General features: G+C 40.2%; 1 protein-coding gene across 3 annotated transcripts; it reads right to left on the reverse strand.

Annotated features, from left to right (window-relative positions):
- Positions 1–479: 479 nt before the first annotated feature.
- PPP1R36 (protein phosphatase 1 regulatory subunit 36) lies at positions 480–26201 on the reverse strand. Of its 3 annotated transcripts, XM_075193594.1 has the most exons (10): positions 26140–26201; positions 25777–25841; positions 21555–21697; positions 21051–21117; positions 19672–19770; positions 17926–18066; positions 11464–11506; positions 4946–5130; positions 2463–2657; positions 480–771 (listed from the first exon to the last, which is right to left on the reverse strand). In XM_075193594.1, the coding sequence occupies exons 1-10, from the start codon at positions 26146–26148 to the stop codon at positions 546–548; spliced, it is 1173 nt and encodes a 390-aa protein (XP_075049695.1). In that variant the 5' UTR covers positions 26149–26201; the 3' UTR covers positions 480–545. The 3 variants fall into 3 exon arrangements, with proteins under 3 accessions (XP_075049695.1, XP_075049693.1, XP_075049694.1); XM_075193592.1 differs by having other exon boundaries at positions 25777–26184; XM_075193593.1 differs by having other exon boundaries at positions 21570–21697; positions 25777–26183.

Genomic DNA, 26201 nt, shown 5'->3' on the forward strand with positions numbered 1-26201 from the left:
CCAGGCTACTTTACAAGCCTAGGAAGGAATTTTCCTTCTGTCAGAATAAACTCACTGAGGCTTCTGGGAGTTTGGCTTTGCCACCTCCTGGGTCAACACATCTAGGGGGTAAATTTATCAAACTGAGGGTTTGAAAAAGTGGAGATGTTGCCCTATAGCAACCAATCAGATTCTAGTTATTTATTTAGTACATTCTACAAAATGACAGTTAGAATCTGATTGGTTGTTTTAGGCAAAATCTTCACTTTTTCAAACCCGCAGCTTCATAAATGTACCCCTAGATCTTAGAAAAGTTTGAACTTGATGGACTTGTAGCTTTTTCTCCAACCTCTCAAACTATATCACTTTGTACATAAAGAATTCTTGAGCAACCTCTTGCAGATGGCAAATACTGGACATAACTTTTTTTCCTCATAAAACAGATAACACTACTATAGTACACAGTAAATTAAATAAAATAATGCAGCCAAAAAATATGCTGAAGCTTTCAATAAATAATTTTAATACACATAAGGTTCCTGTCTAATATGAAACGGGCAGTGTCCTCAGGCAATATCAGAGTACGCTGCCTCAGTGGTGGCTCTTGATATAACCGCGCTCTGGCGTCCTGTCCCAGGTCGATAGTGGGAGTGACGAGAGGACAAGCCGCGGGAATAGAGGGAAGCTGTACTTTTCTTCTCCTGCGTCTCAGGCTCCTCATCTTCCTCTGCCCCCAGCGGGATGAGGGTGTGATAGTAAAACTGCTTCAGAGGCTCTCCTAATATTCCAATCCTGTTTGGAAAGAGCGAGCAGAGAGAACAGAGTGAGGCGAATGGCGGATGTCCTGACTTGTCAGGCTTTAAAATATCTGGCAAATATACAAAGCACTCGCTCTAAGCATTCCAACCGCCCCAGTTATTGCTATGTGCCTTTTTCAACTCAATTACTTGTATTTCCTACAGTGACACGTCAAGAAATATAAAGATTATTTTTCAGGGGTTGCTACAACCAATAGTTATGAAAAGAACTATATTATGGTCATTCATTCTTCAATCGCAATCTTTATTAGTTTCAGGGAATGTGGCACTGGACAGTGACATCATAGCCTAGCGACATGATGTCACTCATTCAGTGTTTCAGTCACCCCCTACCCCCCGGTTCCCTAAGCAACCACCTAGGGGTAGTATTGGCCCTGATTGAATGACAAATCTCATTTTTAAAGAGGATCTGTCACCACTTTTTTTTAGTTATTTGGACAGAGATTGGACAGTGTTGGGCTACAGGTGGCTTGCAGGCCCCAAAAACTCCCCACCACCAGTCACAGCTACCACCTAAGAAATACATTTCTGAATTGTTACTTAATGGTGCTCTCTGTCCCATCCCAAAGCAATTAATCACCCGCATGCAATCTTCACACAGCTATCCAGCAGTAAATGGGTTAGCGCCCTGCACTTTAGCAGATGAAGGGTTAAGATAGTGAAGACTCTTTACAAAAGGTTTGTGAACTAGTTTAGAGCATCAAGGACATGTCTTATAATGTTACTATGTTTTTAGCTTTAATATATAGGTACAGTGCTTTTATATAAAAGAAAAATGTTGTAAAAATGACATTCAAGCTAAAGAAAAAGGAGAAATTATAGAAATCCTATACATGTCCACTATTTCTATACAGTATAGTACTCTGGTTACAGGGCAGGTGTTAACCTTCCGATAAGAAATCATGTATAACAAGCCATGCTTCCCAAATCCTAAATGCTATATCATACTTGCCTCATACTGGTATCCGAGGAGAGGTGGGGGCGGGGCTCAGTGAATTGCACCATTTGGCCCCGCCCCCTAAAGTTACACAATCAATTATATACTATAAAGGAAGTAGGCGGGGACACGATGACGCATGAATCATGTCCTAAGCAATTACCCTCCCCCCACCACCAATTAACTAAACGCAGGGGCCAGGATCCGGGAGGTTGCCCTGCTCTCCCGGGAGTCTTTTCTAAAAAGCAAAGCTGTTTTTTCCGGTTGTATTTCCCACAGTTGATCCAGCAGTTTGTCAAACAGCAGTTTGATAAGTTTCCCTACTTGTATTCTTACCATGTAAAAAAAAATCATAACGGCAATGGCTAATGTGACGATCGGTGTAACTGAACAGGTAGATGATCAGAATCGAAGCCAGAGGGGATTTTTTCCCCTGGCGGCTATAAGGTAGACCCTCTCTACAACGGTTCTCATATACAACCAACAAATCATGGTTTGTGGCTTTCCCTCAGTGGGAATATGCTAATTTTACCTGTGTATTATGAAGGATACCATCAAAACACTACCTGCTGGGGCTTCTTCAGGCCCTCAGGTGGTTCCTAATGAAGAGAAACATCTTGGGCAGTCAGTAGAAGGTATAGAATAGCACAGTGAGATGTGGCAAGGCATCGCGGTGACTGGTCGGTGTGATTTGCCAGGGATTGGCTGCAATAGAATAGCCAGCTTACCGAAGCGTAATCCCAGCAGGAAACATGCCCAGCCTGCTGCCGGTGTCTGCGGGCTCGGTGCTCTCTCCCGGGTGCAGTGTATGCTGCTGGAACAGGTACCGAGACCTCTCCTTGGGTGATGGCATTAAAGAGATGAGCACCGGGGATCGCTGGGTGATGATGCTCTTGATCGCAGGTCGTTTGGCATTAACCTTCCTGTTCCACAAAAAAAAATCATATTATTATTATAAACTAAGTATAAAATCTAACAGCACTCTCTCTAGCTCAGCTGTACTGCAGCAATATGGCAAAGTGCAGGTAAAGTCCTCTTTCAAGAAACCTCATCACTTTAACCAATAGAGACTACTGGCAACATACTCAGGCTCACAGCTCCATGGCTGCTAACTGTCAGTCAATTTACTGACACTCACACCGAGAAATGTCTGCCAAGGGCTGGCAAGACTTTCCTTGTTCCCTCTGGTGGGAGGGCTTTTTCATACAAGTAATCAAAGATACGTTGCCGGCTAGAGTAGTAAAGCTTCACTGGATCACAGCAGAAGGATCAGGTGGAATGTCAGACCCCAGGTAAGTAATATACTGAATTAATGTTTAAGTTATGGAATTCAACCCAAAAATGAATTTTAAGTTCTGACTATTGTTATCCTTGGTTCATATGCTAGCTATGGCAAGCTATGTTTGTAACTATATGTAAGAATAGTAGAATAGAGAAAATAGATGTTTTCTGCAAATAAACTGCTTATAAAGAATCTATAACGTCCTGAAATATATATATATATATATATATATATATATATATATATATATATATACAACCCAATTACAGCATGTAATCGAGCCTGAGGCATCCTAGTTAAAGGATGGGTCAGGGTGGGGTCTTGATGCGTCTTCTGCATGGAAATGTAGTTATTCTCTTATCCATATTCTGGCACATATACAGCAATCCGGATAGCTGCCAGTAGTTAAGAAGGCTAGGCTCTGTGCTGGGCTTATTAAACAGGCGCTTAACATGTTAAGACAGAGCCCATATAATCACAAGAGGGCATGTCGCCTTGTGAAAAACTTTTTTTATAAAAGAAGTTTTATTTCATTTTTTTCTGTAACACAAGCCCAGTTGCTCCTATGATAAGCAATAACAATACATGAACATCTTAATTTATACCCGATTTCCTTGTGTCTGAATTACCCCAATATGTTATCCTATTCAATGATTTTTGTCATTACAGATTTAAGTGTATGACCACGTTCATAACAAAGTTTTAGGACTAGGCCAACGCAGGTGATTTTCAGTTGAGCAATGTAAGTCAATTAATGGCATATCAGTAATTGCCATTAATTATTAAACACTGCTTGATCAGTAACTAATTGTTGCAGTGTAACTGTTTCAGTGGGCTACAAAGCTATTTCTAATTGCTGGGTTGTGTCATGATCTAGTTCAATCGCCTATTGTTGCAATTTAATTGCCATGTATGAGCTACAGGTGATTAATTAACATCTAAAGTCCATAATAGGATAGTCAATTAATTGCTGGTCCCAAGAGATATTAAGCTATCTTGAGCCGGAAAAGATCATTTGAAATACAGGATAAAGGAAGCTTTCCTCTTTTTGGGAGAAAGAACTCATGGGACCAATTACAAATTGCATTTGATATTAATATTTTCTGTAAGGGGTAGGAAATCCTTGGCTGCATTGCAATATTTGCAGGAGCAGCACAGTGGCTTAGTGGTTATCACTTCTGCCTCACAGCACTGGGGTCCTGAGTTCGATTCCTGACCATGGCCTTATATGTGTGGAGTTTGTATGTTCTCCCCGTGTTTGCGTGGGTTTCCTCCGGGTGCTCCAGTTTCCTACCACACTCCAAAAACATACTGGTAGGTTAATTGGCTGCTATCAAATTGACCTTAGTCTCTCTATGTCTGTGTGTGTGTGTTTCAAGGAATTTAGACAGTAAGCTCCAATGGGGTAGAGACTGATGTGAGTGAGTTCTCTGTACCCTGTTGATTACTCACATCAGATTTAATTGTGTTATTATAAATCACCTGTGTATCTCTGGCCTCATATTCATATCACATCCTATAATCAATGGTATTAAAAATAAAATGATACATTATTGTTTCTCAGACCACCCAAGATACACAGAACACAGTCAGCTAATTAGTGATAATACCGTCAACTGCTATTCATAGCATAGTCAAAGGTGACCAACCACAAATAGGCTGAGTAAAAGCCTGGCACACATGTGGCAAGATCAGGCTATTGGTCCAATATCATAATGGGTGTGACCAAAACAAACGTGATACTGGAGAATAATCCAATCATAATCGAAGAAAGGAAAAAATAGGAGGTCAGTAAAGAGAAAGGACCTCCTGCACTTGCCCAGTTGGTCTCTATGGTATATAATCATATATAATTTAATAAACATTTTCCAAAGATCAATTTTGCTAGATGTTACAGTTTAATGATAGGACCTGAATGGAGCATTGTACCTGTTCCCTGCATAGGTTGCCGTCTTCTTAGACGCTCTGCCTGGCTCAGGTGGGGCATCGTTCACCCTCAGGGCAGGATTAAAAGCGTTGGAACGCAGCAGCCTGCCAACCTCTGCCTGGATCACCGCCAACTCCTTGCGTCTGAACACCACCCAGCCAACGTGGATACAGAAGTTGTACAGACTCTGCAGGGAACAGGCAAATTGAGTGTGAGAAATGACTATATTGTATGTTACATTTGTATCATGAATGGCCAGTTCCAGGAGAAGGTTATCTCTGTAAAGATATAAAATCATTACCTAAGGGTAGGGTCAACTCAAGCTATTCCTGACATGTAGTAATGAATGGAGTTTCAGAGCTAGCACTCATAATATAACGCCATTTATTACAGTAGTACTATGTGCAAGTGTAGAAGTGACACATTTTAAAAGTTGGACACTACCCTTGTCTCCCTATGTGCTGAAACAGAGATATATTATGGCTCTAAATGCAAAAAATACACACAACTATATAAAAATGTATTAAATAAATCATATATATTAACTTATATAAGTTCCAAACAGTATCGTCACAAGGGCAAGCCAAATCAGGCAATTGCTGAAGGCCCTAAACTGTTAAAAGCCAATTTAGGATATCAATGGGTTAAAAGTATTCTCTCCCAACTTCTTGTCTGTGAAACAAGTTCTGATTTATTTAATGCTTGTTTCAGTTCACAATATTAGCAGTAGGTGGCGCTGTGTAAGGACCTGGGCTTTGCATTAACAATTCCAGTGTGCTGATACAGATGTTTGCCAAGTACAGTCCTCTCTACACAGAGGAGTCTTTAACCCATTCATGGCCAGATATGCTCATACATGACCGTGATCACAACAATTTTAAATATTTTTGTTACACTTATATTTGAGACACATTAATTGCACAATACTTCAGAGGCACTCTACTTGTAGGGTCTGAGTCATTAAGGAATAGAAAGCAAATAAAAGGAGTAACTATGCTCCTGGAGAAACCATCATCATCATCATCATCATTTATTTATATAGCGCCAACATATTCCGTAGCGCTTTACAATTGGGGACAAACGTAATAAACTAATAAACAAACTGGGTAAAACAGACAAAGAGGTGAGAAGGCCCTGCTCGCAAGCTTACAATCTATGGGACAATGGGAGATTGACACATGAGGTTAAGTATACATTTTGCATCTTGGCCCAGCCAGACTGCAAAGGTAGGGTGACTCATAAGCTAAATGATCCTGTCACACAACAATGTTGGTCCGGGGGTAGTTGTCTTGTGTGAAATTGTGTAACAGGCTAAAGGTAGTGAGGTTAAGATGGTGGTTGAGGAATATTATAAGCTTGTCTGAATAGGTAGGTTTTCAGAGAACGCTTGAAAGTTTGTAGAACAGAGGAGAGTCTTATTGTGCGAGGGAGAGAGTTCCATAGAGTGGGTGCAGCCCGAAAAAAGTCCTGTAACCGGGAATGGGAGGATGTAATGAGGGTGGATGAGAGACGCAGATCTTTTGCAGAACGGAGTTGCCGAGTTGGGAGATATTTTGAGACAAGAGAGGAGATGTATGTTGGTGCAGCTTTATTGATGGCCTTGTAGGTTAGTAAAAGTATTTTATATTGGATTCGGTAGAAGACAGGCAGCCAGTGTAGAGACATACAGAGTGATTCAACAGAGGAATAGCTATTTGCAAGGAAAATCAGTCTTGCCGAAGCATGCAAAATAGATTTTAGGGGTTTGAGTCTGTTTTTGGGAAGACCAGTAAGGAGGGAATTGCAATAGTCAATGCGGGAGATGATTAGTGCATGAATTAAGGTTTTAGCAGTGTCTTGTGTGAGATATGTGCGGATTCTGGAAATGTTCTTTAGATGTATGTAACATGATTTAGATATAGAGTCAATGTGGGGAACAAAGGATAGGCGTGAATCAAGGATTACACCTAGGCAGCGAGCTTGTGGGGTGGGATTTATGGTCATGTTATCAACAGAGATAGAAATGTCAGGTATGCTCTTGTTGGCGAGTGGGAATATTATTAACTCTGTTTTAGAAAGATTAAGTTTGAGTTGACGAGAGGACATCCAAGATGAAATGGCAGAAAGACAGTCAGTTACACGGGACAACACAGATGTCGAGATATCAGGAGAGGATAGATAGATTTGGGTATCATCCGCATAGAGATGATACTGAAAGCCAAAGGAACTTATTAGATTTCCAAGAGAAGCGGTATAGATAGAGAACAGCAGAGGACCTAGCACTGAGCCTTGTGGTCTCCAACTGATAGGGGAAGCGGAGCAGAGGTGGCTCCAGAGAAATTAACAGTGAAAGAGCGATTAGAGAGGTAAGATGAGAACCAGGATAGAACTGTGTCTTGAAGACCTAGGGATTGCAGCGTTTGTATGAGAAGAGAGTGGTCAACGGTGTCAAATGCAGCCGAGAGATCAAGGAGAATTAGGAGAGAGTAATGGCGTTCAGTCTTAGCAGTGATCAGATCATTAACAACCTTGGTCAGCGCAGTTTCTGTGGAGTGTTGAGAACGAAAGCCAGACTGAAGAGGATCCAACAGGTTGTTTGTGGAAAGAAAGCGTGTGAGGCGAGTGTAGGCAAGTCTCTCTAGAAGCTTGGAGGGGCAAGGGAGCTGAGAGATGGGACGGTAAAACCATGTTAGAATGCAAGGCTGCAAATTAGTTTATTATTTTGCATGTAAGGAAAATACTGGCTATTTTCTCATGTAGCACACAAGTACTTGATAGCATTATTTTTAAACTGAAATTTAAATTTAATCTAGGATATGCCCTACCCCAACTATAAAACTGTCCCCACATTTAAAATGAACCTCCCCCTCCAATGCAACATGGTTTTGCCAAGGTGCAAAGTTACTACTTTTTTTGCTTTCCTTTCCCTAATGACTCAGGCCCATACTGTTTTTATTCTATAGGTTCCACTGAAACTGAACATTCTTCTAATACACATATTTTGAAATATATATGGGGAGTGACTTGTCAGAGCAGCGTGGAACAGTGCCGACAGCTCTGTTGAAATTTGTTGTTGAGAATAAAAAGATCAAGTAGCAGGCAGGGACCCACATAGCTGAAGGCAGCAGTGAGGCAATAGGTTGAGTTTTGTTTTTTGTATATTATGTATATTTCTGCCTTAAATTGCATGTTGAAAACTGAGAAACACACTATTGCTTACATTTGACAGATATGTTGATAATAACTTACCTTTCTTACCAACATATGTAACCATTAAAACAAACTGTGAAAAGCACTGTTACCATAGTTACAGATGTTGCTAAGAAGGGTCAGATATTCAAAAGCTATCTGTATAATTGCAGCAAGTTGTTATTTTACCTTTAACAGGCAATTTCAGGTAAATTCCTATTTCTAGTGTCAGGAGTTATATCAATAAGTAGCAGTGCATAACATAATGTCATTAGGCTATTTTTAGTGGAGTTAGTCTTTAAACAGCACATTAGAATTGTCTATATTAAACAGGAGGTAAAACACAGGTGATCTCTATAGAAATAAGAGGGGGTGAAAAACCACACACAGACTTTGCATTGCAAATTCTACAGAAACATGTTGTTGGATCAATGTTCCAAGCTCAGAGAAGAGACATATTGTATTATTTACTGAAAGCATAAATAAGGCAGTGTATCAGAAACAAAAAACAGGAAGGTAACTTTGTTACAGTACAGTGAAGAATACATAATCAGAATTTTCCCCTATGCTCATATCCTGCCCTAACAGCAGACCCTCTAACTGTTTACTTAGTAGCTATGTGATCTGTTGCTAAGTGCAGGGGACAGTGGTGGCGTTGAGCGATCGCCTATCCTTGTCGATTTTCACCATGACACACATTGAGCTTTTCTCAATTAGATTCTTTAGGTAAATCATCATCATCAGCTATTTATATAGCGCCACTAATTCCGCAGCGCTGTACAGAGAACTCACTCACATCAGTCTCCGCCCGAGTGGAGTTTGCTGGCTAAATTCCCTAACACACATACACAGACAGAGAGAGACTAAGATCAATTTAATAACAGCCAATTAACCTATTAGTATGTTTTTGGGAGGAAACCAGAGCACCTGGAGGAAACCCACGCAAACATCGGGAGAACATACAAACTCCACACAGATAAGGCCATGGTCAGGAATCAAACTCAGGACCCCAGTGCTGTGAGGCAGATGTGCTAACCACTGAGCCACCGTGCTGACCAATCAAGGCTAATATGGAAACACTAACAGAATTGGTACGTGATACTTTACCTGCATTCTATGCTAAAGCAACATCAATTTTTAAATATGCACTTTTATAATTCACATTTATCTTGACGCACCTATTTCTTACCTATTAATACACAACATTGTGAAATTCTAGTATTGCATTGCAATCACCACCAATGACAGCCATTAAAGGTCATCTTTGGTCAAGGACTTCTGATACATGTGATAAAAATGTAGGTGATGTTTTGTTTGGGCCATAGATATGGAGTAGGGTTACTGTTATGCCTCCCACATTCCCATGTATCACCTAGTCTATTGGATATGGTTTCAGTTGCTATGAAGTTGAGGTGTTTGTGTATGAAGGTGGAGACGGGAGGGGAGGCCTTTCACGTTGCGGGATATAATCTTAATTCCTATTGGTCATTGAACAGTTGTCATGGCATTACAAGCAGGCAAAAATAGTATAACAGTGGAAAATCTCTGCACTTTTCTGTGTCTTAGGCTATCATCTCTATTTTGTATGTCCTTGTGGATGTGCGTAATGTGGACATTAGATTCCAGAGGATAAAGGCCAGTGTTACTAGAGCGTTGGGTGTAAAGGTTGACGAGTATAGTGGTTCTGTATCAATCTGTATTGGTGGAAAAACTCCAATTGGATATGTTGTACCAAAATACTCAGAAATTAAGTAGTGTTAAGGAGAATAATTGAAAGAGGAAAGAGAAAATAAAAGAATTAGAAAAAAAAATAAACCAACTTGGACCTGGGAAAGAACTGGGTCTTTTCAATGGTAACATGTGTACAGGTAAGGTGAGGACTCTAACTTCACTTGAAACAAACAGGGTGAAGTGGGGAAGCGAAGTCAATCAGCTACCAGAGTTTCAACTCCAACCATGTAATGTTGAAATAAAACAATACCATAGTAGCAATAAATAGTTATCCTGTGTCTAGTCTTTTATAATTACTGTAAGAGCCAGTTCAGAAGTAACTTTAACATCTACATCAACCGTAGTAACAGACATTGACCCTTAGGGGTATATTTACTAAACTGCGGGTTTGAAAAAGTGGAGATGTTGCCTATAGCAACCAATCAGGTTCTAGCTGTCATTTTGTAGAATGTACTAAGTAAATGATAAATAGAATCTGATTGGTTGCTGTTATATGAACTTTCACCATTAACCCCTTGTGTGAATTCAGCTTCATTCTGCCTGCTGAAATAAAGACTTTGCTTATTTATTCCTCATGAGGATTCACCTTCATTCTATCTGCTCGTGTACAGTTTCCAGCTGTTACCTTCTGTGTGGATCCTCCTTTCACCAGTCTATTCCTGTCTCTCCTACTGGCTATCTGGGGTAGTAGGTTGTTGTTCTGAGTTATCCACATTTTGGAGCCATCTCTGTGTCTCCGGGTACCGACTTCCAGTTCCAGGCCTACCCCAGGTTCTGAGTTTTGAGTTATCCAGGGCCAGTTCCAGGCTTATTCTGTTCAGCAGGCTGCCACCCCTGTATATCTGTATGAGTTCTGAGCCTTCCCAGTCCCAGTTGCGGTACTATATTTGTCTGAGTCTCTGAGTTCTTGGAGGTACTGAGTCTCTGGTCGTGGGTTGTGGTCCCCCCGGTTCCCACGTCTAGGTTCCAGTCCATCAGGTCTAGATTCCAGTCATTTATTGCAGTACGGAGTCCAGTCCAGCATTCCTCCTCCTAACATCCAGTATACAGGATTAAATCAAGCTCTATGAGCAAGACATTTATCCAGCCTCCCAGTTTCCTCTACACTCCTTCCACAGCTAGTCCCAAGGGTCCCTAGACGGATCTCAGAAACCCTATTGCCGTGACAGCGATTTTCTTTGGCTATTCTTTAGAACCATTCCTATCAAAGTTTGCTCCATCTCTTGACCTTCTTCTTATTGTTCCCACTGTTCCTTTAGTAAAAATGTCATTCCTTATCTGATGATGTCACTAGAGACTTTTTTAGCCCTTTTAAATGCACAAAATGTAAACAATGGTAAAAACAGATGCCTAGTATATATGTGCAGCAACATCATACTCTATGATTAAATTTGTACATACTTTGGTTGGTCTGGTTTGAGCCACACATTGATAATTGTTAAATGATTAGTAATTTGGCGTGTATAAACACATAGATACTTAGACAACCTGTAAGTTTACAGAGGACCTTCTAACCCATCTAGTTAAATCACAGTTCCTTTTAAAGTAAGTTCACCAGCCAATGTCCCAGACTTCAATCAGTACAATGTGCTTCTTTAACCTGCGCATTCTATTACAGTACCTCATAGAGTCTGCGATCCCTCCTTGTGGCTGATGCTCTGCTTCTGTAACAAAGATAAAAGCAAATAAATAAATCAATTCTTTCTATTCTTTTCAGATTTTTTTTTAAAGGATTAAGAATTTAAGGAGAACGTTGTTTTGTAACTTATTGCTTCTTTTGTTGACTTTTAGCATTGTGACATCATTGTAATATGATGTGTATAATAAAACTTGTATAATTTTAAGACAATAAAACAATTTAAACAACTATTACAGGTTGCATTTTTTTTATCAATAATTATGTTATCTTTCTCTGATTTTAGGCCTTAAACTTAAACTGCCTATAGACAGCAAGACATCACTTTGATTAGAATCATCCAAACTGGAATTATAAAATAAATTCTATCCTAGCAAACTCTATATATTACTTCATAGAATTAGATTTTTTTTTTTTTCTATTTTGGCATAAAACCACCACATTATGCTACTCGATTACATTAGAACATATTTATAGAAACTGATTAGCAGAAGGATAGCAAATTACCTTCCCCAGGAAGGACTGACTCACATTTTCTTCGCTACTAAGAAACATTTTGGTCCCCTGGTCACATCCCAAACAGGATATGGTTATACAGAGAGAACTCTTGTTAATATTATTTTATTCTTTAGCATTTGGTAACAAACAAAGGAATCCAAATAGCAGACAAGTATGGGTTAATCAGCTTCTGAAAAAGTAACCCTAGTATGTTTGTGCTCTTGTGATAGAGAACTTATTATTGTGACCTCTTAGCACCTACATATTATACAGCACAACTCATTTACATCAGTCCCTGTTACAGGGGAGCTTGCAATCTATATTTATTAGACATAATGACACACACACACTGGGATTCATTTTGGCAGTTGCCGATGAACCTAGAATTCTTTCACAAGGAGAACATACAGATTCCACACAGATAGGGCCCTGGTCAGAATAGAACCAGTGTCCCCAGTCTTGCAAGGCAGCAATGCTAACCACTATGCCACCAAGTTCCACTGGGGCAGGGACTGATGCAAATGATTAAATATTCTTTTTAGGTGCTGTATAACATGTAGGTGATATATAAATAAATAATAATAATAAACAAAGTATAACGCACCTGTCCCTCCTTAATCACATACAGTGGCAACGTGTCCACCTCTACTGTGCATAGCAAAAAGCCAATATCCTAGCCCATAGGCATACCGAGGGGGGGTTACCTAGTGCCTAGAAACCCGCCTCCAAGCCTAGAGCACTGTATAATTGAAGTGGCTGGACCGTGTTCCCGCTTCACTCAGCTCTGCTTGAAAAGGGAGAGCTGCGTGCACCTAACAGTAGTGCACGCAGCATTGCCCATGTATATTATGCGGAATCAGTGGCACTATATAAAAAAATGGTGATGATGATGATAGGAAAAGTTGGAGAGCAGCCAAGTACTGTCTAAAATTATAGCCACGCCCCCGCGACGTGGTGTGGAAACCACCCTCTACAAATCCTGCGTTTGTCCCTGAAGCCAGTGGGAAAGTTACGGTTACCTGTCCGAAGCATAAGAGGGGCTGTGAAGGAAGAAAGCTTGTATTTCTAATATACTCTATCTCAAATCACAATGGTCTTGCCCACTTCAGGAGAATGTAATATTAAAAACTTCCGTTTTCCCAAGATTAATTTTAAAGTTTACTAGGCTGGCCAACAGGTTGAATTCCTTCATGAGATTGTCGAGAGTGCTAATTAAAAATAATAGTGTGTTGTTCACATAAATAGCAATTTTCTGCATCACCCATCCCACCTCCAAGCCTTCAAAAAAATCTCACAGAGGCCTCCAGAAATAAAATAACGATTAATGGAGACGGGGGAGCCACAATTGTAAACATAAATGTTCAGTCTATCCCCTCAAAAGCCTTCTTGGTATCCATCAGAGGTGTAATAGAATGTTTTGCCAAGTCATATAATTGCAGAGTTTGGGTGGGTATTGTCCCAGGCCTCCCACTGTGGAACAAATCCTTTGATCCAAGTGAATACAATCAGGAAGAACTCCACTAAGTTTGTTTGTGATTACTTTGTGAACATTTTCAGATCTACGTTCAACAAATATGAGGACATATTATAGGGTCTTTCCCCCCTGTAGGCATTTTCGTGAGCTTCAAGCTGGGGGGATCCTCACACCGTGAGTCAGAGTATTACCTGATAAACTGTGGATCAGGATCTCATTAACCATCTAAATATAATACATAATGGCTTGGAACTCGTTCCCTTTGTCATAGATTTTAGGGCCACTCAATCATTCAGACTAAGGCTGGGTACACACTACAGGTTTTTCACCAGATTATCGGGTCAACCACACGATAAACGACCATTCGGCACGATATCACATTAGTGTGTGCACTCCAACGATGAACGATTATCGTTCCAAAGCTCATTGTATGGTTTGATTTGATTTTATAAACGGACTAAAAATCTCAGTCAACAATGGAACGATGTAGTTCCAATTCTGCAGTGTGTAAGTGTGTATGCACTCAGTACCGGCAGTGTCCATAGATCTCCATAGAGTTTACAGAGTCACAATCTTTTCAGCAGTTGGTTATGACAGATGAAGAGCACAGATCTGACGGTAAATCATGTACAGTGTGTACACAGGAATCAGCATGCTGATCGGGACATTCAGCCATTGGTAAAATCGTTAACGATATCGTATTGGAAGAATTTTTCTGTAGTGTGTGCCCAGCCCTAGTCTTCTGGTGTTCCTGGGTTGAAACCAGGGTATCATCTCAAAGTCATAAAGTATCTTATGTTTTCTATCTTCATTGGGTTGGTAGAATTTGGTGTGTTGTATTAAGTTATAAAATACATTGTGCAATCTGCTTGATCTGGTCATCCCTGTATATTTTTCTTTTACTGGAGAAGTATATAAAATTGGTACTCCTTTCATTTTAGAGTGCAGGGGAATCACTAGACCACCATGTAGGGAAAGTGGAGGGCATACACTTTAGGGATGACACCCCTTTTCAAGTGCAATTCAATTTGTGCAGTGTGGCTGGCTATGGTGTTTGTGCAGTGTGCCTGGCAATGGTGTTTGCGCAGTGTGGCTGGTAATGGGGTTTGTGTAGTGTGCCTAACAATGGTGTTTGTGCAGTGTGCCTGGCAATGGTGTTTGTGCAGTGTGCTTGGCAATGATGTGTGCGCAGTGTGGTTGGCAATGGGGTTTGCGCAGTATGCCTGGCAATGGGGTTTGTGCAGTGTGGCTTGCAATGGGGTTTGTGCAGTGTGGCTTGCAATGGGTTTGTGCAGTGTGGCTGGCAATGGGGTTTGTGCAGTGTGGCTGGCAATGGTGTTTGTGCAGTGTGCTTGGCAATGATGTGTGCGCAGTGTGGCTGGTAATGGGGCTTGTGCAGTGTGTCTGGCAATGGTGTTTGTGCAGTGTGGCTGGCAATGGGATTTGTGCAGTGTGGCTGGCAATGTGGTTTGTGCAGTGTGTCTGGCAATGTGGTTTGCGTAGTGTGGCTGGTAATGGGGTTTTTTGCGCTGTGTCTGACAATGGGGTTTGTGCAGTGTCTCTGGCAATGGTGTTTGCGCAGTGTTGCTGGCTATGGTGTTTGTGTAGTGTGCCTGGCAATGGGGTTTGTGTAGTGTGCCTTGCAATGGTGTTTGTGCAGTGTGGCTGGTAATGGGTATTGTGCAGTGTGCCTAACAGTGGTGTTTGTGCAGTGTGTCTGGCAATGGTGTTTGTGCAGTGTGGCTTGCAATGGGGTTTGTGCAGTGTGGCTGGCAATGGGGTTTGTGCAGTGTGCCTGACAATGTGGTTTGTGCAGTGTGGCTGGCAATGGTATTTGCGCAGTTTGGCTGGCAATGGTGTTTGCGCAGTGTTGCTAGATATGGTGTTTGTGTAGTGTGCCTGACAATGGGGTTTGTGTAGTGTGCCTGGCAATGGGGTTTGTGTAGTGTGACTGGCAATGGTGTTTGTGCAGTGTGGCTGGTAATGGGTATTGTGCAGTGTGCCTAACAGTGGTGTTTGTGCAGTGTGTCTGGCAATGGGGTTTGTGCAGTGTGGCTGGCAATGGGGTTTGTGCAGTGTGGCTGGCAATGGGGTTTGTGCAGGGTGTCTGGTAATGGGGTTTGTGCAGTGTGGCTGGCAATGGGGTTTGTGCAGGGTGTCTGGTAATGGGGGTTGTGCAGTGTGGCTGGTAATGGGGTGTGTGCAGTGTGGCTGGTAATGAGGGTTGTGCAGTGTGGCTGGTAATGGGGTTTGTGCAGTGTGGCTGGCAATTGTGGTTGCGCAGTGTGGCTGGCAATAGGATATGTGCAGTATGTTTGGGAGCTGTACCTGTGTTATATGGATTGGAATGACATGTGTGAAAAGTGAACGGTGTCATGTTAATGACAATGAGATCTTTGCAATAGTATCCTCGGTATTATAATCATGTGGGGGTACTAAGGAGATCAGAGATGCCGAGGGATCTTCACTCATCTATGTGTGCATGTCCACGTGACAATCACAAGAGGACTTCACAAGACAAGAACATAGGAGAAGGTGACAACAAATAAAATGAAATAAACTGCTTTATCAAATTAAAAATCAATGTACAAGTTGCACAAGGGCATCCACAAACCGATTCATTAAACTCAAAATAAGGTGTAAAATCTCTTTAATACCCCCTAGATAACCCACATCAGCTGATCCTTCCTCACCTCTCTCAAGTTTCTATTTTCATTGCTGATGAAAGAAAAAGACCAAACCTGGCAGATACTGTGCAGGGATTCACCTCTCGGCCTCAGCTGTCCAGGGAGATGGGACTACTGTGCGTTACATTTAATCCAGTTTATACGTGGTGTCTGCACTTTGCTTCTGCATCACTCTTACATGTTATTGTACTCTCTCTCTGAAGCCTCCTGGAGTCTAGAACATTTCTCATTTCCACCCAAGGGTTGTGAACATGGGCTGCTATCCAGCATATATAACACATGAACAAATGTAACGTCTTCAGAAAAGGTATGTTGGGACTTGTCTCAATAAAACTGCTGAGTAAAAATCAAAATAATCTTTTATACGTGTCCCCAACTGACTTTTTTTTCATTTGGAAATGCTTTTGTTACTATTGGCGCATGTAAATCAAACCTCTTACTGTAACGAACAAAAGAACCTGCCAACCGCGTGTCCTGAAGTGATCTGTGTTTGGCTGGTGGACAAGTATGTAAACAGTTAATAAACATCGGTGAGCAGTGCCAGCATTGAAGCCGAGCAACTTACAAAGAGTCCTGTCAGGGCATTAAAATGGCTTCATACAGACATGTCAGAGCATAGGAAACAAAATGGAGCCAGCAGGCTGGCACAGAACAGCAGGCCTCGGTTACAGTACACTATAAACAAGTCAGTCTTATAGACAAATATAGATGATAAAACAGCAGTTCTACTACTAGATGTAGATAATATGTTAATTAGATTTCATACATAAGTAATTAAAAGCCCATAGCACTGGATATTACTTTGTTTCTGTGATACACTCCTGGGGGTAAGTGGAGATGTTACCTATAGCAACCAATCAGATTCTAGTTCTCATTTATTTAATACATTCTACAGAATGACAGCTAGAATCTGATTGGTTGCTATAGGCAACATCTCCACTTTTTTATAAATATACCCCCTGAATTACTACTCATGAGAATGCAGCCTAGCAGTTCACAAGTAACTGGTCCCTGAAACCTCCGTCCAATGCGCTTGTCACAACCCTCTCTGAGTTGAGAGTCCGAAACACCATATTACTAAAAAATGTTCATCCAGGGCTCCAGCTCTGTTTACCTTCTATCTCCCAACATTTAAGTTTGCTAGAATGGGACATGGCCACGTTTACTCCAAAAAGGGGCGTGGTTGTATCACATTAAGGAAGTGGTCATGTCACAATAGGCATGGTCAAACACCCGAGGGGGTGTCTATCTCTTCTGAATCGCTAGGTTGCCCCCCAGTCCCCCTTCTTCCCCCCAAAAACACCATTGAAATGCTGCTCACACCAGAGACATCTGCCATAGTGAGCAGGGACAGACCTCTCAAATACATACAAGTTGGGACAAACGTGCTGGCTGTGGGACAGTCCCCTCAAATCAAATCGGGATTATGCCCCCTAAATTAGGGCATTTTGCAGGTATGTAAATATCAGTGGTCACAAAGAGGGATAGAGTTACACTTCCCCTCACCTGGGCATACAGTCTACAAAGAGAAATGTTTTATAATATCCAAGGAATATTTTTTTATTGTGTTCAGTTGCAATAAATAGGCAGGGCCGTAACTAGATATGTTAGTGCCTGGGGCAAGTAGGAAATGTGACTAAACCCTCAATTGTAACCAAATTATTGTAAAATATTAATTCCCTGCGCCCCTCTTCATATTTGCGCCTTGGACGGCTGACCCTCTGGCACAGCCCTAGTTATGCCCGCTATAAATAGGGTTACAAAGATTTAAAACCTAGGATAACTTACTTCCCACAAGCCATGTGATGCTGACTGCTCATTCCTTCTCCAAGAACAAGGACACAGTACATGTGGGCAAGCTGCTTGAGAGCGGAGTCTGTTCTCACCTTAATGTCGGCCATTTCTCTCTGTTCCAGAAGGCTTGTTTTCCTGGGAGCACAAATAGAATGTTACCCAGCAAGAATTTTACATGGGGGTTCGGGAGGGGGTTACGTCTTCGGGTTTTGGTTTATAAAATTGTTTTTTTACACTTTGGGGTATATTTACTAAACTGCAGGTTTGAAAAAGTGGAGATGTTGCCTATAGCAACTAATCATATTCTAGCTGTCATTTTGTATAATGCACTAAATAAATGAAAGCTAGCATCTGATTGGTTGCCATAGGCAACATCTCCACTTTTTCAAACCCGCAGTTTAGTAAATCTAGCCCGTTGTCTTAAAAAATCATTGATTTACAGAAGCAGTATACAAACAGTACAGCTGGCTACAGTTGGAAACTTTATGGGGGGAATTCAATTGACTGGGAGATATTTTTTAACACTTCGTTAAGTCATTTTGACGCTGTTTTTTATCATTTTTCGAACAGGTTAACTTTACCCGCGATTCAATTCCATTTTTAACGCTCAGTTTTTTTTTCATGAAACGGTCTCGCGCTCCAGTAGGAGGTCTATTGAAAGTATAGGGTGTGCGAGAGGCAGCTGTGTTAAAAGCTATTCAATTGTTTTTTAACGCGGCGCGGTAAACAGGCCAATATGCTGTTTTATCTCACACCTCTTTGGGGTGTGCTAAAAAAACAAAAACTAAGAAAACTATTTGAAATCATGTAATATTGGAAAAAAAAAAGATAAACTATGTTTATCAGTAATGTATAACAATAAAAAGATGATTTTCTAGTGATAAATTAATGAAAAAAAACAAACATATAAACAAAAAAAAATATAACAAATTAAATATATTTATGTATGTTTTTGGTACAAATATATATGTACTAATGTGTTTTGACATGGTATAGACGATAATATAGTAAAAAATAGGGAAATAAAAAAATATGCTAAAGAAATTACTGTAATGTAGATATTATCAAATGGTTGTGTAATAAAATGTATGAAAATGTATGCCAATCCTTTTTTTGTGTTATACAAGACTGCGTTAAGCACTTCCCTTCACTCCCTTAAAGACTCGCAAACACCAATGATTAACGCATGGGGGCAACATTCCCTCTTTTTCAATTGAATTGCACGAGTTTTAACGTTGCGTTAACTAAAAACGGTCACTATAGCAGTTAAAAACCTGCGTGTGATTTTTTTTTTTTTTACGCTGCGGGAGAAAACAAAAACTTGTGGTCAATTGAATACCCACCAATATGTAAATATAAATATGTTAGGCCCCCTTGAATAAGAAGGTTACATATATGAAAGCCAGTGCACAGGTAACACCAAATAAGTTTTTGTAACCATAGCGACCAGTCATGCCTTCATTGTCTGTACTGTACTACAAAAATGACATAACCTGATTGGTTGCTATGGGTTACAGCACCCAATGTTATCAGTGTATCACTGCCATTCCCTGCTGTTACCATATTGCTGGATGATGATAGCAGCTGTAGGCTGTATATGACTAATACCATCGGTAATGCTTCTAATAAGATGGCAGATTAAGCTGCTGATTACTGGGTCATCACTGGTACATTCCATGCTAAACTTCACATCAAGCTCAACTCTCCATAACCCCATCACTACATCAGAACAGGACTTACAGCATGAAAGCCTTGGGCTTTTTTTGAAGTGAATGTTTTTCCAAAAAGCAAGACAAGTAATGAAGCAGAGCCATGAGGAATGCATCAGTATGCTGGGTTCTAAATCAAACAGAACAAAAGTCAGACATTAAAGATATCTATCAACCTGTAAGTAAAATTATTGTATGTGTTTCACAGCTGCATATTTCCACTAATGCTGACTACATAGAATGATGCTCAGACATCCTAGCATAGCTTATAGAATATACAAACAGAGTATTCTAGCTGCTTCCTGAAAGATAATTTCAAGAGAGAGATGAACCTACAAGAAGCTGTAAGAAGTTGGTCGGCGTCATCTCATTAGATGTACGTCCATTTCAAGGCGCTCTTGTTCTGACACCTTACATGGAGTAAATATTTACTAAGGGCCTGATTCATTAAGGATCTTAACTTGGGAAACTTCTTATTTAAGTCTCCTGGACAAAACCATGTAACAATGCAAGGGGTGCAAATCAGTATTCTGTTTTGCACATAAGTTAAATACTGACTGTTTTTTCATATAGCACACAAATATCAACTTTAAATGTCAGTGTACAAATAAGGTATCAAGTATTTGTGTGCTACATGAAAAACAGTCAGTATTTAACTTATGTGCAAAACAGAATACTAATTTGCACCCCTTGCATTGTTACATGGTTTTGTCCAGGAGACTTAAATAAGAAGTTTCTCAAGTTAAGATCCTTAATGAATCAGGCCCTAGGGCTTTTCTGATCGTTATATATGCACATAGTGCATTTTATGGGAGACAGAAACTTTGATCCAACCAGTGAGGAAATAGAATGTAATCAGGAAAGAAGAGAAGAGACACATGTGATTCCAGGGATGGTGAAGTCATTCATATTATTGACTGTTGCTTGAAAGAGCATTTCAAATAACAGCTATACCAATGGGGTTATCCCATGAATTTCTGTGAGTGAATCCTTAACTCCCTTTAGAGGAGCTTAAATTGATCCATGATGGGCCTTAGGGCCACACGTTAATGGTCCCAATACCTCCTCCTATGGGCTATTCTCATAAAAAAAAAGTGACAGGCTTTTAAAACTATGAATAGAAGTAAAAACAGATGTACAATAAACAATACAAAACAATACAAATAAGACATCTTGGGGAATAATTTTACCATACAAGACAGCTAGAAGCTATATGCTCTAAAAGGATGTTTACACACACATTTAAATTATAATACTAGAGTCTATTTAACACTGTTACAAGGCCAGAATAACATATTGTAGATTTTGCAATGAAATAAAGTGAATCTGTTCAGGTCAACTCAGGAAAAAGACAAATAAAAGTGTTTTGACGGACATTTTATTTAATTATTTGTGGAAACTGTGGCATACCTCACTGCTTCGAAAAATGAAATCATACAAAGTCTTTCATCTTCTTCCAGCAAGTTAAGGGCGACTCCTGGAAGATAATTAATACATTAAAGGACTTGGTGAGATTATCCTGTAAGTTATTATGAGCTCTGGATTGATTTTCTGCAGAAAAACAATATAATTTACATGTATGATTAATAACATGACAATAATATGACAATCCAAGGACCATACCACTGTATACGCACACGCCACAACAGGCTAGAATTCTATAGTAATACTGACTTTGGTAAGCTAAATAGATGTGGAAAGTAAATCATACTTGCCAACTCTCCCGGAATGTCCAGGAGACTCCTGAAATTCGGGTCGGTCTCATGGACTCCTGGGAGAGCAGGCAAGTCCGCATTCCGCAATTGCCTGGCCAAAATGACGCGATTCGCAAACACGGGGAGAACATTCAAACTCCAGGCAGTGAAATGTAGAGCAAGGTGTTTCTCAAAGAAAAGAGAAAAAACATTTTCAGACCTATGACGTACTCACTCTTCACATCTTCTAGAGTCACGTATTCGTGGTCTCGCCTGTTTGCCCTCCCTGGAGGTTTAGCAACTCTGTCAGCGAAGCTTCTTTCAGGGGATTTAGATCCAGGCACCAAGGAAAGAGTAGTTGCTCTTAAAGAGATAGAAGTGAAAGATTGGACTGCACATGTGGTCTGTAATAGAGTCAAACGTAGCTACATCTAGAAATGAGCGAAGGAGCAACAGAACGTTACTCCGGTCAAATTTTGCCATACGGCTACGTCTTACATTTTTACTGGTTTGCACTATCTGCTGAGCGGAGCTGGTTCCTTGCTAAGTGCTATCTCGTCTGTCTACTTTGCACTTACGTGGCAAAACAAAACTTCATTTCGTAGGACAGGATTGTTTAAATGAGCTGTCATGGATGGACAAGCACCCTTGTTTAAATTAGTCCTCCATCCCTCCAACCAGTCCTGACATTAAATAGCATTTAAATGTAATAAATAGGCGTATTTCTCCTCCAACCAGGAGCAAATTTACTAAAATACTACTAATTTATCCAGCGCTAAATGAGTAGTATTCAATTTTAACAAGTAGGCCTATTTCTCCCAACTAGCCCCAACATCACATTTAAGATAAATCACATTTACTATATAGGCATATTTTTCCCCAACATGAAATTAGTACCACTTATATTTATTAAACAGGCCTCTATCCCTTCAGGCGGGAGTAAGGGAGGAACGGATCAGTGAGCTGATTGGAGTCACAGCACTTACAATAAGGTAGGGCACAGAGAGCAGTTCGGTTGGTCATGCCTGGGTTCGGCCCTGCCAAGTCATGCCCTGACAGTCTATCATAGAATTGGCGCTAAGGGCATATGCCACCCTTGCCCAGGCCAACCCTAGACCTATTTCCCTTTAATAATGGCTTGGCCTCCTGCAGTATCTGCTCTTAGACCGCCCATGTGGTGAGTGCAAGGTATTAATATTAGTAGTAGCAAGCTGTGGCGCTCTTTGGGATGAGAGTGTGTATTTTGGGAAGCGGCCGCCTCTGCAAAATTCCCTTAGTTATTAGATTGACCTCACAGGGGCTGCTGTGTAAAGCAGAGAATAGCCATTTGCCTGACTGTGTAACATCCAGAAAGAAGACAAAAATCTGTCTTGGACTGATACAGTTGGAGTCGCTATGTATTTATCGAATAGAAAATCATGTATATTCTGAAGAACCGTGCCACCTTACAACTAACACTAAGGGGCAAATGTATCAACCTGAGAATTTTCCGGCAGGTTTGAAAAGTGGAGATGTTGCCTATAGCAACCAATCAGATACTAGCTAGCATTTTTTAGAATGTAGTAAAGAAATGATAGCTAGAATCTGATTGGCTTTTCAAACCCGCCAGAAAACTCTCAGCTTGATACATTTACCCCTAAAAAGGAGAGAGACTAATCTGCCTAAAAATCACTATCTGTATATAGTGAGGAATTCAGTTTACTCACTGAAGTGCTCCAAATAACCCTATGTACACAATTGTTATAGTTATGGACAAGTACTTATCTGTTTAAGGCTATGTGATTAGTAAATACTGTAATATTCACTTAGCATCCATTAGGTTGTTAAAGTAGAGTTAATTAATAAAAAGGTCTTAGTCCATCTTGAAATGGCTCAGTGGTCATCTCTATACTTTAAATGGGATATATAGAACACTTTCTGATTGCACTTTTGTGGGAAATAATGTTTTTAGGCGAACGTGATACAATGTAATAAAAAAACATTCAAACACACAAAAGGGACATGTATCTCGATGTCCCCGGCTCTCGTGATTAATTAAAGACATAAATGAAACTAAACTCAACAGCATTTTTTGGGAAAATAATGTAAAAGTTCAAATGAAAGAGAGTGGTCTTAATGTGGAAGTAGGTTGGATTTTTATGTGACATTTTTATTGGTTTTCTGGAATATCTGAAAAAACACAAATGTAGGCAGAGAATTGTTTTTACTGGGGGTGTTTCCAAAGACCAGTAAGTAATGTGCACCTTTAAATGCCCACACTCTGAATCCAGCATGAATGCTGGATGACCAATTGCTGACTTCTTTTCCAAAGTTACAAATAAAGTTTGGTATTTCAATTTTTTTTTTCTACAATGAGCTCAGATAACATTTTATACCCTGAGTCTCCTCTTGGCAAATGCTGACACTAAATATCACTCAGCAATCTGCCCGTTGCCTTTTGTGGTTTGGCAGTGCTCATCTAGGCGGACTAAGCTACTAGAAATATTGCACATTCAAGGCCAGGATACTCCATTGCCAAGATACTATCATGTTGGAAATTCTTCAATGTTCCAGTCATTGCAATGAAATACTCATGTGACTAATATGAGACAGAACAGAACATGTGTTCAAACAGATTATTTGTTATGGAAAAATAGTGAACTTAAATATAATACTTCTATTGTTCAAACTGAACCCCGGAAAAAAAGGATGCCATTTTAACTGCTTCATTGCCAGAAGAGCAATAGCCATTGCTGGACCCTAACAGGCAGGAGAGGGCTGGCAAATTTTAGCCTAGGGGGGGAAGACTCCACTCAGCAGCCTATTTTAAAAAGGAACATAATGCAGGTGACCCTGTGACCCAGACGAAGGTAGCCCACTATAGGACCAGTCCAGGGTCATATGCCCCCCTGTCCCCCAGGCCAGCCTGTCCCCCAGACCAGAGGTTAAATATTTAGACTGCTGTTCATTTACAGCCAGTACTAGTGACATAAGTGCAGGAAACTATCTGTAAGGAACGATACAGCGTTAATTGGCACTTGGGTTAAAAAAAAAAAAAAGAAATATAACAAATTAGTATCAGATGTAAAAATACAATGTATATGTTTAAATGTGTCCTTCCTATTTTCCACTGCCCCTAGATGGAGGGTGGCCTCCTCTCCCACCCGGTAACTGTTGTTTCTGCATGTAAGGAATCTGTAATATAGAAAAAAATAGGGGTGCGCCCAAATGGCGAAATATCAAAGGGCAAGGACAGCGAAGTTGTGAAAATGTACTAAAGAGGTAGAACAACATTGGGCTTATCTGGTGTACTGAAAGGTGTTTGTCTGTTACTATAAATTAGATCTCTCAGGATGAAGCATCGGTATCATGTTTACCAATTTATCTAATGTGGAAAGCACAAGTATGAAGCGTACCAAGCGGGTAGTATGGTGAGCTCATGACATATAACCTATTGGTGATAAGGTTATTATATTAGGGGCAGCACAGTGGCTTAGTGGTTAGCACTTCTGCCTCACAGCACTGGGGTCATGAGTTTGATTCCTGACCATGGCCTTATCTGTGTGGAGTTTGTATGTTCTCCCTGTGTTTGCTTGGGTTTCCTCAGGGTGCTCCGGTTTCCTCCCACACTCCAAAAACATACTGATAGGTTATTTGGCTGCTAACAAATTGACCCTAGTCTGTGTGTGTGTGTGTGTGTGTGTGTGTGTGTGTGTGTGTGTGTGTATGTTAGGGAATTTAGACTGTAAGCTCCAATGGAGCAGGGACTGATGTGAGTGAGTTCTCTGTACAGCGTTGCGGAATCGGTGGCACTCTATAAATAAATGGTGATGATATTAGGATGTCTTGTACTATCAGGGTCTCTTCTCTGCGCCTGCTTCTGGGCACACAGGAGACTGGAAAGGAAGAGGTATGCCAACCAAGTTTTTGCATGAGGAAGCTTCACCTGCCAGCGGGGCTTTGTTAAATAGGGAGAAGCCTATTTTCTCCCTCTGTTAAATAGACCCTCAGATGCAGAGCAATCCAATCATTTGTGTACTACAATCCCCACCATGACATTTTTACTGAGGGTGATGTGTTTACATTTCAATTACTCCTATTTAAAAATACACTGAAAATTATATTTAATAAACAATAGGAGTATTTGACAGTCCCTGGAAATCAGCATTGTGTTCAGGACTCACGCTTTATAAGACTCTTTGTTTAAAACAAATATTTAAAACATATTGTGGTGTTAGCATAACACAAAGTTACAATTTACAATATAGATATGTAGTGTAAACATCTTGTTTCAAAGTAAACATTGTATATATATATATATATATATATATATATATATATATATGACTATGTTATGTTTTTACTATTTGGAGCAACTTGTAGAGGATCCCTAAATTGTCATAAAAATACAATAATAAATACTGTAATAACAAAACTGATATTATTATAAGAGTCTATTTTACCTTGAAAATTCAAGTGTTTTTGTATCTTCTTTCCAATACCAGTGTCCAGGGGTGGGTTTTGATATCTGCAGGTGAAATGCTGCATACATTTATAAACTATTCTCACAAATAAAGGAATCTCTTGAAATGAGAGATTTAAACTTTGCCCAAGTGTTGTATGTTAGTAAGAAAATGAATCAATCCTATTCATGTTTAATCTTCCTAAACTAATATCATTCTATTAGCATCACTACATGTGGTAAACTAAATGGTATATTATTGCTATACTAATATGAAAATCTAGAATTGTGGTATAAAAATCAGCAAAATGCAGAAAGTATCACAAAGCTCAGAAGTGATTTGGCTGAGAATTAGTTTACCCACCAGCTCCATTGTGTTCACCAGAAGTTGTGGCAATCAGTTCAGTGTTTATCTTGGAGTTCCCG

The sequence above is a fragment of the Mixophyes fleayi genome, chromosome 12, assembly GCF_038048845.1.
Source record: "Mixophyes fleayi isolate aMixFle1 chromosome 12, aMixFle1.hap1, whole genome shotgun sequence".
Classification (NCBI taxonomy): domain Eukaryota; kingdom Metazoa; phylum Chordata; class Amphibia; order Anura; family Limnodynastidae; genus Mixophyes; species Mixophyes fleayi.